The sequence below is a fragment of the Mustelus asterias genome, chromosome 10 (genome assembly GCF_964213995.1).
Source record: "Mustelus asterias chromosome 10, sMusAst1.hap1.1, whole genome shotgun sequence".
NCBI lineage: Eukaryota > Metazoa > Chordata > Chondrichthyes > Carcharhiniformes > Triakidae > Mustelus > Mustelus asterias.
This window is the reverse complement of record NC_135810.1, coordinates 76,680,896-76,696,099: the sequence shown is the minus strand read 5'-3', so window position 1 is coordinate 76,696,099 and position 15,204 is coordinate 76,680,896. Positions and strand designations below refer to the sequence as shown.

General features: G+C 43.6%; 1 protein-coding gene across 1 annotated transcript in view; it reads right to left on the bottom strand.

Annotated features, from left to right (window-relative positions):
• Nucleotides 1-15,204, bottom strand: part of LOC144499693 (PC3-like endoprotease variant B) — a 532,138-nt gene that overhangs the window by 158,145 nt on the left and 358,789 nt on the right. The window contains exon 5 of the mRNA XM_078221972.1: nt 8,905-9,020. Coding sequence (XP_078078098.1) covers nt 8,905-9,020 — 116 coding nt within the window. The remainder of the gene's footprint in view (nt 1-8,904; nt 9,021-15,204) is intronic.

Genomic DNA, 15,204 nt, shown 5'->3' with positions numbered 1-15,204 from the left:
CACCCTCCTGTCCTTATTTTCAATTCCTCTCCCATTACCTCACACTTAACTACCCCCCCGCCCCCCTTCCCCAGCTACCTGCATTCCTCCCACATTTATCTCTCTACAGTGTCAATCCCTGGTGATGACAGTGCCCACTGCTCCCTGTGGCACTGCTGGTACTGGAGAGCTGTTGGCATCTGATTGGCCAGCAGTTCCCAGGGCAGGATTTTGGGGCTTAATTTGACGGGAGATCCAATTATGTCCAGTTAAGTGCCTGATTTGCCTTGGAATAGCATCAGGTCTCCAAGAGAAAAATTAGGTGGGGTTCCCACCAGTTCTCCCCTATCATCAACATTAAATTCTGCCCAATGTTTGAGGAAGATTGGTTTTTAAGCTCTTAATATTGAGTGTGCTATCTCATAAATGTTATACATCACCGAGCCACGTTCATCATAATAGAAGGGACTCCAGAACATAGTAAACCATTTTGCCTTTATCAAGAGAGAAGGGACTCAAGGCTATTCTGCCTATGAACAAATCCTCAGCCGATTGGAGACCCAACTCCATGTACCAGATCTGTCCCATTTGACTTAGTATCTTTGGAGAACAAAAATCTGTCACTTATTTAAAATTTACATTCGATCTAGCATTAATTGCTGTTTTGCAGAAAGGGTTTCCAAACCTCTATCACCCTAAAGAAGTGTTTCCTAAATTCACTCCTAATTTTCAATTATGCCCTGGAGTGCCCAACCAGCCGAAATTGTTTCCAGTTATCTACCCTATCTATTCCCTGCAATATTTTGAAAACTTTGATGAAAAAACCCCTTAGACTTCTAAATTGTAACTCTCATTTGTGTAATCTGTCCTTGTAATTTGATGCTTGGAGTCCAGGTATCATTCAGCTAAGCCTGTACTGCACTCCTTCAAAGCTAATATATCATTCCTAGGACATGGTGTCCACAATTGCTCACAGTAATCAAGATGTGGTCTAACCACAGCTTTATATAGCTGAAGCATGACTTCTAGCCACTTATATTCTAAAGGCCAACACTCCTTCAGCCTCCTTGATCATTTTCTGTACCTGGCATTTAATAATATGGATACTTGGACCCTGTTACAATTATGAGGATTATAAGATTATTATATTTTGGGACTGCATCTTTAAATTTAGGGTAGGTGCAGGGGTCGAGTGCCCTTCAGTCTGCCTGACAATATGCCTGGGTGGTTTGATTGTCAGAGATCAAAGGAAAGCTTAGATTGTTTTACTGAGAAGACAGCGCCTGATACATCTGTTTGGAGATAAAGGCAACAGTCTGAGTTTAATACGAGAAGACGTTGAGTCTCCCAAAGTCCCAGAAAAGTGTTGTTGGTATTGGGTTGTGAAACGTTTTGTGCTAAACTCTCCATTTACTTCCAAGACGAATGAGAATTGGGATAATGAAAAGCTAATTCGGACTTCCAACTGGATGGTTAAAGTGCTTCATGTTGCCATGGGGATGGGGGCACATGAAGCCATTTGAGACACCAGATTATAAACTTTCCTCCAATCAATGATTTTTACAGAAAGAAAGCAGTTTTGTGCGATCAGCAAAGAGGAAAGATTGCTTGGCTTTGCGAGCCAACCCAGCTGGATGCAGGAGAGAGACAGTCTCTAGATGAAGAGACACTTCCTGCTGCCATCTAAAGATTTCTGGAGATTTGTCCTGACACAACCAGGGGAAAGGGATAGCTGGGGGGAGGAGGGGGAAAGGGATAGCTGGGGGGAGGAGTGAGAAAGAGAATTATTGGAACAGGTTTTACTGCTGGTGCTTTGTCTGAAGATTGAGAAAAGTGCTTGGAGATGGCCACTCAAAGTTATTACATAACAAAACGGAGATGCAGGAACCCACCGGAGGCAACTCCAAACTGCTTGCTATAAGGTCCATAACTCCATAAGGAGTAAATGTGTGATAAATATAAAAGAGAATTTTCCTCTGTAGTTTAAAGTATAAGTTGCCTATCAAAAAAAAGTGTTTAGTCAATGTTGCTTTTAGTAATTTGTTACAGTAAAAGGTTTAAAACGTGAAATCCTGCCAGGTCATTCTTCCAGCTAGTGACTGGAAGTTTGAGCTTCTTTTTAAAAGTTATTGGTCTCTACGGAGATCCTAGCAACCCCCAACACTCTTTGGAGCTCAATTTATTCTAGCTTTATAGCCATTTGGAAAGTACACTGTTCTATCCTTCTTAGATGCCAAGTGGATGACCTCACATTTGCTTACACTGGAATCCGTTTGCCACAGTTTTTCTCATTCACTTAATCTATTAACATTTCCTTGTAATTTTATGCATACCTCTGCGCTGCTTATAATGTTGCCTCTCTTTGTGTCATTGGTAAATTTGGATTTGTGGCTTTTTAGCCCATCAATTTAAGTCGTGAATAAATTTGGTGAATAGTTGACACCTGGACACAGATCCTTGTGTGATATCAATAGTCATATCCTGTTAATTAGAGTATCTGCCCATTTTCCTTCCTCTCCACCTCCTGCCGCTTAGCCCATTTTGTAACTAAGTCAATAATTTGCCTTCAATTATAAGAGCTATAACTTTAATTCACAATTTCTCATGAGGAACTTTATCAAATGCCTTCTGGAAGTTCATATAAATAACATTTCCCAGCCTACCAATGTGGTCACCTCAGTGAGGTTCACTTAGTACGACCTACCCAATATAAATCCATGCTGCCTTTCTCTGATCAGTTGACCATTTTCAAGGTATTCAAATTCCCTATCCTTAATTATAGATTCTAGTAATTTAATGACAACAGGTGTTAAGCAGACTGGTCTATAATTCCCAGTTCTTTATAAATAGCAGAATGACATGTGTTATTTTCCAACCTACTGGATTATTAACCCGATTGGAAACCTGTTGCTGCTAGATGGACAAAAGAGCAAATGATGGGTTTAGACTGGCTCATGGATATACAGAGTGTTGGGTTCAGATGGCTGCTGTTATCAGAGCTACCTTTCCATTAATATCCTTGGTTAGAACCAAAGCAGCTCGGCTTCTCTTCTAGTCAGACTATCAGCAAGGTGTTAAGCTTTGATGTGGAGATGCCAGTGTTGGACTGGGGTGGGCACAGTAAAAAGTCTCACAACACCAGGTTAAAGTCCAACAGGTTTATTTGGAATCACGAGCTTTCGGAATACTGCTCCTTCATCAGGTGAGTCACCTGATGAAGGAGTAGCACTCCGAAAGCTCGTGATTCCAAATAAACCTGTTGGACTTTAACCTGGTGTTGTGAGACTTCTTACGGTGTTAAGCTTGGCATTGCCGTAAGTCAGCTCGTTTGATGTGTTTGTGCAGTTTGGCTACTGGGTTGAGACTAAGCCGAATTCAGGCTCAGGTTCCCGAAGTGAAGAGACAATAGCCCAGATCTTACGGTCATCAGCAATGTGTGTGACGTTTTGTGCACCCTGACAATATTGTGCGTTTTTCACTGTGACTTTCGATCTTGGCTGCAGCAGAACCAGCCCAGTTGAGCCTCCCCAGGGCAAGATATGCAAGCATAGAAGAAGATGGAAGAAGAGATGACACATTACAGCTGCTGTATTCGGGTAAGATTTTTAAAAGCTGAGTGAGTGAGCGAGCGAGGAGTTAGGTTGGAGGAGAGTGGTCAGGTAAGGGGAGAGTGGCAGGTCGGGTGGGCATGCTGGTTGAGTGGTAGCTGTGTTGGATCTGTGGGTAGTCTGTCTAGGTGTGATCAAGTTGTGGGTTGGACAGATTGATGGGTGATGCGAGCGGTTAGGGGTGGGGGAGTTGTCAGTCATGGTGTTTAGTTCAGCTACACTGATTAGTCTTGGAGTTAGACCAGAGATTAAACTGCGTAACATTTCCAGTCTAAGCATTCAGGTAAATCCTACCTATCTGGCCCAAGCCTCCTTGCTGAGCTCAGCATCAGAGACATTCGCTGAGAGTCCTGGCAGCACATATCAGTTGATCAGATGTATAAACTTCTCGAGCAATTTTAGTGCTTGTGTACATGCCACATCTTCCGTAAAGTCCTGATGCACAACAAAGACTTAAATCTAGATTTCACTGCTCCAGAGCATTAGGGTCAATATAACTTATTCCTGCACCCAGTACCAGCCATGCTGCAGCTCAATATAGGTGCGTATCTAGGTGCCTTGGCACCTCTGAAAATGCACCGTCTCTGAGAGTTTGCCTTTGTAATTCAACCTGACTGGTGTTTTAAGCAACTTCTTGTCAATGAGTTTTTATCCTGCTGTTTGCGTTCCTGGCTACTGACTGCAGTATTCTATTGCAGGTCCAGCAAGCTGCAACCCTATTAAATGTATAACACCCATGATGACTGTGGATTCCATCAAGGGATGAGGGAAAAGTGGGTTTAAAAAGGGGGAGGCGTCAGGAAGAATCTGAATGAATCTGGATAAATGACCAAACAATCCTGAAGATGTCAACTGCTTTGAAAAATCAGGTAACTTGAAAGATTGAAATTAAATTAAATTGGGTTTCTTAATTTCTGCAATTGCAGAATTTTTAATGTCATCTTAATATTTAGTGTTGAAACGAAATGCTTTAACAACGATTAGAAAAATTAAACAAAAAGTGTTCAGTAATCATCAGTAAGATCTTACTAATACTTCAAAATCTCCCACTTAAAAAGGCCTCAAATATGTCACGGAATCTTGCTATGGTTTTAATATTAAGCATCATTATTGATTATTCATGAACTATGGACGTTTTAAACATATGTGACCACACATGATATTTATATAAAGTGAAACTTTTTTCAACATCAAATGGTTTAAATTTCAGTATGAATATTGCTCTAACCTAACAGTTACTGTAAGCAAATATAATTTAATTTTTCATATCGAAGCTAGTCATCCAAGCGTCTTATTCATTTGAACATGATTTGCTGAGGTAATGTTTCCAAAATAAAATCATGTATGATACTGTCAACATAAAATGCTTAATGCATAATAATTACCACAACATTTCCAAAAGGCACAAAACTTATGCATTCTGATGTTTACAGCCATTTGATGCACCAATACAAGGAGCAGTGAAAGTTAGCAATGCAGGCTCAACAGGCTGTATGGCCTACTTCTGCTCCTATGTCATATGTACTGAGCAGTTCCACATGGATATCATGAATGTGGTGCTCCCAATGTTTTCTGAATATTCAAGCCTTATTAAACAAACATATTAAAAAAATTTCTGCATGTGTATTTAACAAAGACTAATTTATAAAATAATATTTATTCTTTCATGGACATTACTGGCTCGGCCAACATTTATTGCCCTTCGCTAATTGCTCAAGAAGGTGGTGGTGAGTAGGTACACCCAAAGTGCTGTTCGGAAGGGAGTTCCAGGATTTAGGTCCAATGACAGTGAAGGAACAGTGATATATTTCCAAGTCAGGATGGTGTGTGACTTGGAGGGGAACTTGAGGGTGATGGTGTTCTCATGTATCTGCTGCCCTTGTCCTTCAAAGCGGTAGAGATTGAGTTTGGAGGGTGTTGTTAATGGAGCCTTCATCACGACTTGCTGCAATGCGTTTTGTAGGTGGTACATATTGCTGCTGCGGTAGAGGGACCAATTGTTTAAGATGGTGGATGAGGTGTCAATCGAGTGGGCTGCTTTGTCCTGGATGGTGTCAAGCTTCTTGAGTTGTCGTTGGAGGTGCACTCATCCAGGCAAGGAGAGAGTATTTAATCATAATCTTAATTTGTAGATGGTGGACAGACTTTGGGGAGTTAGGGAGCGAGTTACTTGCTGCAGAACCCCCAGCCTCTGACCTGCTCTTGTAGTATTTATATGGCTAGCACTGCATCTGGTCCAGTTGAAACAAGCAGTATGCAAATTCTATGCTGCCTGCTCACCAATATAATTGTGGTTTGCAGCCCAATGTGAAACATACTGCTGGTTGGCTGCACAGGTGTGTGTGTGTGTGTCTAGCATGATGTACAGCTAAGTGGCATCTCTAAAAGGCAGCCTGTCCCTCTTAAAAAGGAAATGCACTTAGGTGGAGGAGCAATTTCAGAAATGCTTTGGTGCCCTGCACCACTGCAATGGCACTGGAGGCCTTACTCCAGGGAGTCGAAGGGAGGTCAGGGCTGGGAAATTTCAGGCACCTTTCTGCCCTGTCACCTGAGGTTTTGGTGGGGAAAGCATTGCCACTGATACTGGTTGCTCCTTAACCATGGGAAGTTCATCGGAGCATTAATTGGCTAAGGGCGCGACTTCCACTCCCATCATGCTTCAGAGAAATTCCAGCTAATCCAGTCGCCTGGCAGCTCTGTAGACCCAGGATTGAGCTAGTTTCACAGTGTCAGTTCTTTCACAGTAGTTGGTTAATGCAATGCTTGTAAAATTGTTCAGAATTATATTCTTTCACAATATTAAATGTCAGGGTGACATCTTCCCATACTCTCACATTGTAGCTTAAAATATTTGGTATCGAGGAATAATGAAGCTAAAATATGCAGTGGCATACACCATGCATTCTTTCCCCAGCCTGCATAAAAATTGAGCTGCATCCATAATGGAGGTCAGGTGAAGAACAGGTGAAGGAGAACACCAGAAGTTCGGACAAAATAACCTGCAATTGCACAACTTTTATCAACAATAAAAATGTATTAATGCCCCCTATAGGTGGTTTTGAACTAATATTTATTTTAAATACTGTACTGAGTACAGACACAAATGTTCAAATAGTTAAAACAGTCTGGGTGATGTTAAATTAATCTACATTACTGTAGGGAGCAGCATCCTCATCATTTAAATTAGGTATTATATCAGCTTAATTTTCCTGTTATGTGAAGATATTTTTCACCAATGACTGGTCTGGAACATTTACTTTAATTGGACATACAAATCTCACTCGTTTTAGATGCAATGCGTTTTTGGCTGCCTCAGAAGACCCCAAATTTAAAGATTGCAAGATGCTCAAGGACTTCAGTGAGCACAGGTAAACTATATAAATCAGCAAATGAAGGTTATACTGCACAAATATAACGGCAAATTAATATTTGAATTGTACAAAGCACTAGGAAACGTGTATGACATGTGCATGCAGCAAACACAGGCTATAAACTGTTAACAACTGCATGCATCAATTATAAGATGCTCTGGAACATTACTTAAAACTACGTAAGTAAAAACTTCGTGAGTTGGATTCATAAATTTTTTTTTACCACAAGTAGTATTTGAAGAACGTTTAATATTAAATTTAACAGAGTTGAAAAATTTAGTCCTCGTTAAGGGAAATAAAATGTTTAAGATGGATGATTAAATAATCAGTTTCACCACATTAATATCACAAAGCATAAAGCTAAAATAAAATGAAATTCAAGTGGATTATTTTGTGATTAATTAATTAGGAAATGCTTTCTCTTACAACTGTTTTTTTTTCCTGCTCAGTAAGGACCAATTGCAAAGTGTCAAAGATTGTACAACAAGTCAGCTTGTTATAGAATCATAGGCTGGAGCTTTCCAGCCAATCTTGGTGGCCGGTTTGGCCTATGGTGCACCTACACCGTGGGTTTCCCAGCAGCAAGGGATACATTCAACGGGAAATCCCACTAACAACGGTGGGGGGAACCAGAAGATCCCACCACTGACCAATGGCAGACCGCCTCCCGCTGTGAAGAAACACGTGGTGGATTGCACGGTAATTTGATTTGATTTATTATTGTCAAATGTATTAGCATACAGTGAAAAGTATTGTTTCTACCTCGCTATACAGACAAAGCATACCAGTCATAGAGAAGGAAAGGAGAGAGTGCATAATGTAGTGTCACAGTCATACATAGGGTGTAGAGGAAGATCAACTTAATGCAAGGGAGGTCCATTCAAAAGTCTGACGGCAGCAGGGAAGAAGCTGTTCTTGAGTTGGTTGGTACGTGACCTCAGACTTTTGTATCTTTTTCCCGAAGAAGGTGAAAGACAGAATGTCTGGGGTGCGTGGGGTTCCTAATTATGCTGGCTGTTTTGCCGAGGCAGTGGGAAGTGTAGACAGAGTCAATGGATGGGAGGTAAATCCTGCCCATAGAGTTTCACAGCATAAAAAGAGGCTCTTTGGCCCATCATGTCTGCACCAGCCATCAAGCACCTATCTATTCTAATCCCATTTTCCAGCACTTGGTCTGTAGTCTTGTATGCTGTAGAATTTCAACCTAAATGCTTCTTAAATGTTGTGGAGGTTCCCACCTCTATCACCCTTTCAGGCAGAGAGTTCCAGATTCCCACCACCCTCTGTGTGAAAAGGTTTTTCTTCAAAATCTAAATCTCCTGCCCCATACCTGAAAGCTATGTCTCCTGGTTATTGACCCCCCTCGTAAGGGGTGGCACGGTAGCACAGTGGTTAGCACTGCTGCTTCACAGCGCCAGGGACCCGGGCTCGATTCCCGGCTTGGGTCACTGTCTGTGTGGAGTTTGCACATTCTCCTCGTGTCTGCGTGAGTTACCTCCGGGTGCTCCGGTTCCTCCCACACTCTGAAAGACATGCTGGTTAGGTGCATTGGCCCGAACAGACATCAGAGCATGGTGACGAGGGGAATTTCACAGTAACTTCATTGCAGTGTTAATGTAAGCCTTACTTGTGACACGAATAAATAAACTTTAGGCTTTAACTTTAAAGGGAACAGTTCCTTCCTATCGGCCCTACGTCCCTCATTATTTGCAAAACATAATGCAGTTTTGATTATACAAGGTACATCACTCCTGAATTCAAAGACTTGTTTGTGCTCATGTGTATGTACATCCACTTGTAGCTTGCATGTTTGCATATATAGCCAACCCCCTTGGATCTAGATTTGCACGTGTGCATTCTGTTGTGTCAGTGTGTGTAGGAAGAGTAGATTGTGTTTCAAGGGCTGATTCAAGAAGAAATTAATAAACTGGCAATGCAGCGCTTACCAGTTCCCATTGTGCAGGCCACATCGGGTCATTGAAATGAAGTGCTGCTCCTTTTTTATTTTCTGACTTCAACACATTGAAGATTTCTTGAGGGATTACATCTTTCTTCTTGCGCTCTGGAAACCACACAGAAAGATCAGTCACTATTCTTATTTTGTAATTTCAAGCTAGCTAAAAATGAATTTCCCAATAAATGATTAAAATATTTGAAGGAAATGATACAACAAATTTGCTGATATTAAAACGCCCCAGAAATTAAAAATTACAAATCTCCCACCACACACATACAGAATATTTTCCTCTAGCAATCTAAGGTAGAAATGGCACAATATCTTGTCAATGTACAAATGTTTCACATGTTGGCATCAACAGGCCCGTCAGCTATTTGATAAGTCATTAAACTTTTTATTGTTGAAGCTTCATTTTTTTGCGACAAATCTAACAGTCCTATGGGGAGAGAATAGAGCCAACGTTTCAAGTCTAGATGACCCTCTCTGACGAAGGGTCATCTAGATTCGAAACGTTGGCTCTATTCTCTCCCCACAGATGCTGTCAGACCTGCTGAGATTTTCCAGCATTTTCTGTTTTTGTTTCCGATTCCAGCATCCGCGGTATTTTGCTTTTATCTAAGAGTCCCTTTGAGCGATGTGCATTAACTAAGGAAAGACAGCACAAATTCGTTAGGACATGTTGCATTTAACTAACAATGGAGTATTTTAATGAGGGAACTGGAAGAGTTGAGGAGGTTGAATATGGCCGATGTATATGGTCTTCCAAAAGGTGCTTGATAAAGTGTCAATTATCAGGCTGGTCAGCAAAGTTGAATCCCATGGGAAAAATGGAACAGTGGCAGCATGGATATGAAATTGGCAAAGGGACAGGAAACAAAGTGGGGATTTCTCTGGCCTCCCGACAGTGTGTTTCTTGGGGATTTCCCATTGACTGCACTCCATGCCACTGGGAAACCTGTGATGGGGGTGCACCGTCGGCAGGACCAGAAGCAGACACCAGCACAAACAGCTGGTGAGTCCTGGCCAAAGAATCACGCTGATTGTTTTTGTTTGCGCTGGGATTCCCTCGGGGTCCAATAACTTGGACTTGGGTAGACAGGGCACAAATTTCAAAATTTGCAGATGCTAAGAATCCCAAAGAGAGGTTTAAGGTACTTACATTGTGTAGGGTTTTGGGGATGGGGCCTGGGTGGAATTGTTGTCAGTGCAGGCTTGATGGGCTGAATGGTCTCCTTCTGCACTGTGGGGATCCGATGATTCTGGGCGGAATTCTCCCAAAACAATTCAAATTCACGAGAAAACTGGGGTAATTCACGCTTGTTTTTTCAGTGGGAATTCAGAGAAGAATCTCCCCCACTCTGTGCACTGCAGAGGCCACCAGTGTGAATATCATTAAAAACTGTGGAGGGGGGGTGGCGGTGGGAGGGGAGAGATGCTAGCGGGCCCAGAGAGTTCAGTCCCGGGCTCACTAATCACATTTAAATTACATGCAAATCACCATTAAAGTATTATTTGCGCCTCTCCGCCGATTTCCAGCGCGGGACTGACGCCTCCAGAAATGTGGTGCTGGGAAACGCTAGCGGGGTGCGAATGCACGCGCGAACCCCGCGAATCGGCTGACACAAGAATCTCCCGGCCCGCTGTGCGAAAAAATTAGTAAGAGTTTTAACACCAGGTTAAAGTCCAACAGGTTTATTTGGTGGTCAGAGTGGTTCACTCCAGCGGGGATTACAGTAGCTCCCCAGTAATGGTGAATTAGCAGCCTGACCCTGCAGGAGTGAAGGGGGGGCAACAGTGACACCACGACACCACACAACCCTGCGACAGCAACCTCTGCAAGACGTGCCGGATCATCGACACGGATGCCATCATCTCACGTGAGAACACCATCGACCAGGCACACGGTACCTACTCTTGCAACTCGGCCAATGTTGTCTACCTGATACGCTGCAGGAAAGGATGTCCCGAGGCATGGTACATTGGGGAAACCATGCAGATGCTACGACAACGGATGAATGAACACCACTCGACAATCACCAGGCAAGACTGTTCTCTTCCTGTGGGGGAGCACTTCAGCAGTCATGGGCATTCAGCCTCTGATCTTCAGGTAAGCATTCTCCAAGGCGGCCTTCACGACACACGACAGCGCAGAGTCGCTGAGCAGAAACTGATAGCCAAGTTCCGCACACATGAGGACGGCCTAAACCGGGATGTTGGATTTATGTCACATTATCAGTAACCCCCACAGCTTGCCTCCTGAACTTGTGGGCTGTCCTGTCTGGAGACAATACACATATCTTTAACCTGTGCTTAATGCTCCCTCCACCCACATTGTCTGTATCTTTAAGATCTGGTTAACTGTCAGGATTTGCATTCTAATCAGTATTCTGTAACTTGATTTTGTGACTCTGTGCCTTGTTTGAGAGCACATTTCCACTCCATCTGACTAAGGAGCAGCGCTCCAAAAGCTAATGGTATTTGCTACCAAATAAACCTGTTGGACTTTAACCTGGTGTTGTTAAAACTCTTACTGTGTTCACCCCAGTCCAATGCCGGCATCTCCACATCTTAAAAATTAGCGCAGCAGGGATGGGAGAATTGTGGCCTCTGTGTTTGGATAGGTAAAACGTTAAAAGTAAGGTATAGTTTTATCTAGATTTTATTTAATATTTCTGTGCCTGGAAGGGTGTTGTGGATGGATTTCATGTTAAGGTATGTTTGGCTATTTGAAGGTTAACTTCAGTTCCTTCTGAAATCCAAAGCAATCTGCCCCAGCAACAAGTTTAGAAATCAGAGAAAAGGTAGAACCGAGGCACTCTGTGTTCTTAAGTATGGCAAATGTGTGACAGGTGTGTTTTTGAGAGCTGTGAGGGAGGTGGGGAAAAGGTCTCTGTTCTGTTAAAGGTTGAGAAAGGCTGTACAAATGGAGTAATCGCTAAGTAAGCTAGCTCAACAGACCCAGAGAATGGTGATTGGAAATATACTCCAGAATATTGAAGCTAAATGAATAGAGAATAAGGTATGCTCCAGAAAAAATCAAGGGAGAGAAACAAGAGAAGCCATTCTGTTTAACTAGATTTATAGTTGGGAGAAGACTTTCACAGGCAACTGAAAGTTTTGAAGCAATTCTATTCAGAAGCTGGGACTTGAAGGTTAAAGCAATCGATAAGAAACAGTAAGGCAGTCGAGGCAGAGGAAACCAAAAGTGGTTGGTTCTAAATCCTGACAGGAATTACTGCTAAAAGCGAAGTGAAAACCCGCCCATGAAAATTATCTGGGGAAATTTGGAGGAAGAATCCACACACCACAAACTTGTGTGCTAATAAGACCACTGTAGCTTAGAGTGTACTTTGTCATCCATAGTAATCAAAAAATCTGTGTTTTTGTTAAGCTGAGGGGAGAGTAAAGACATTTTGCATTATAATCCATTTATTTCACTTTGATAAATGTTTTCTTTTGTTGGTAAAAACAAATTGGCAGTCCTGTGACTCCATTTCCTCCACATTTGATTCAATAAAAGTTATAGGTCGCAAATTTACTCCATCGCCCACCTCGGAATTGGCACGGGCAAGGGTCCGACAATGGAAATCTCCGTTGACCTCGGGCAGGAATTTCCCGTCTCGCCCGAGCAAGGCTGTAAAATCCCGACCATAGTCTTTGAGGCCAGGGTTCCATTCTGGGATCTTGTCATCCAATTATTATACCCACCGAGATTGTAACACAGGTGACAGAAAACATGGAGGTGTCGTGTTAATTGTATGTAGGTGGCGGGTATTAATTGGTTTTTCACTTGAGCCCCATATAAATAGGCACAATTAAAGCATTGGTAGTTGGGTTAGGAAATGTATGTTTGCGAATTGTAGTTCTGTAAGTAAATACAGAAGAGTGTAAAGATTGCCTCCAGTTCTAACTTTCACCCACTGACTTGCTGGAATAGAACACATAGCAGAGGGTGGCCATCTAATAGGTGAAGACTTGAAGCAAAGAAAGAATTTAGACAGAAAACTACAATACCAGCAGCTATTGTGAAAAATGTCAGAAAGCAAGTGCAAATTACCCAGGTATGCTCATGTTCACTGAGTCTGCACCGTATGATGAGTGATGGAATGAAGTGTATATGTGGACATGGGTTACGTCTCTACCAAAGAGGAAAGAAGTTTTAAGTTTATTTATTAGTGTCACAAATAGGCTTACATTAACACTGCAGTGAAGTTACTGTGAAAATCTCCTAGTCGCCACACTCCGGTGCCTGTTCGGGTTACACTGAGGGAGAATTTAGCCTGGCCAATGCACCTAACCAGCACATCTTTCAGACTGTGGGGGGAAACCGAAGCACCCAGAGGAAAGCCACAAAGACACTGGGAGAACGTGCAGACTCCACACAGACAGTGACCCAAGCCGGGAATTGAACCTGGGTCTCTGATGCTGTGAAGCAGCAGTGCTAACCACTGTGCCGCCCAAGGTGTGGCCTTGGCAATAAAGCATCCAAACAGAAACAAAGTCAGAAGTAAACTGTTTTTTAAAAATGAATACCTATCAGTTGGACAGTGATGAAGGCTTGAACCTTCTATTAGAGTTCTTGCGACATTTACAAGAAAGATAATCTGCTAAGTGGCAATGAGGAAGAACATAAAAGTGAGGAAGATGGTCGTAGATTCCTAGAGGGCTTGGGACAAGCTTGTGAAATGTTTGGGCATGTGGCCGATGGAATTTAACAGAGAAGTGTGAAGTAATACATTTTCCATAGGAAGAAAGAGTGGAGGTATTATAAGCTCTACAATATAATTTGAAAGTGGATGCAGGGCAGGGAGAACCGAGGGTATAAGTGCACTAATTGTTGAAGGCGGCAGAGCAGGTTGAGAAAGCGGTTAAGAAAGCAAAAGGAATCATGGGCATTAAAAACAGAGGCATAAAGCACTGAGAAAGGAAGTTATAATGAACATTAATAAAACATTGGTTCAGCCTCAGCGGGAGCAAGGCATTCAATTCTGGGCACCACACTTTGGGCCCGATTTTACCATTGCATCGCGCCTGTTTGCAGGCGTGAAAACGTGGTAAAGTCGGGTGAGAGGCCATTAACGCGATTCACGTCCGCGTCTGCGCAGATTGCCACTTTATCGAAACTCGGGAATGGCGGCGATTCGATTCGTGTCCAAAACGGGCGCAATGGTGATTTAAATGCATTTGCATGCATTTAAATTGAATTAATGAACAGCTCGCCCAACTTTATCAGCATTTCCCCCTTTACCACCGTGTTTGCCAATCTGGCGCCGTAATGGACCTGCTGAATAAAAGTTTGAATCGGGCGCTCCAGCTGCTGAAGAGCACATTCCGAGCTACCAATGGCCCTCTGACTCAGATCAGTGGTGGGGGGGGGGGAGAGATGATCGTTGTCTGGTGGTGGGGGGGAGGGCTGATCATTGTCTGGTGGGGAGGGAGGAGGAGGTGGGTCAGATGTTCCTCTGCCGGGGGGGGGGGGCAGGCCATTCCCTGGGGGGGGGGAGGGGGGCGGTGGTGAGTGAGGCCAGATCGTTGCCTGGGGGTGGGGGGGGAAGGGGAGGAGGGAGGCGGATAAGATGTGTCTCTGGTGGGGCCGGGAGGGGGCGGCCCGATTGCTCACTGGTGGGGGGATGGATCTCTGGTGGGGGTGTGGGGGAGGGGGAGCAGGGGGGTTTGCTGCCACTCTGCAGGCGATCGTTGGGGGGAGGGGGGGCAGGGGTGGCGATCAGTCTGAGTAGCGGGGGGGTTGATAAGGGGGACAGTGATGTGTGCGAGTAGTGGGGGTTTGATAAAAGGTATAGTGATGTGTGTGGGTAGTGGGGGGGTTGATAAAGGGTATAGTGATGTGTGTGGGTAGTGGGGGGGGGGGTGGATAAGGGGGGGGGACAGTGATGTGTGTGGGGGCCATCGCTCCTGTTTTTTGCTCCCGGGCCGCTTTCTCCGCTTTCTGCGGCCCGGGAGCAATCTGACACGGGCGCGCTTTTTCAAATTTTTTCTAACTGCGCATGCCCAGTTCAGAGCTCCGATCGTTCCAAGCGTGCTAAGCCCCGCCCACAGCGCGAATGGGACTGGAGATGGCTGAGTGTGTATGGGGGCGCCTGAAAACAGATTTCTAAATCGGATCTGCATTACGCCCAGATTCAGCACTTAGAATGAAAATGGTAAAATTGGGCCCTTTTTGAAGGATATGAAGACTGTGGAGAGGATGCAAAAAAAATAATGTATCAGAGTCTTTCCAGGAATGAGAGACTTCAGTCACATGGATAAATTGGAGAAGGTGGGCTTCCTT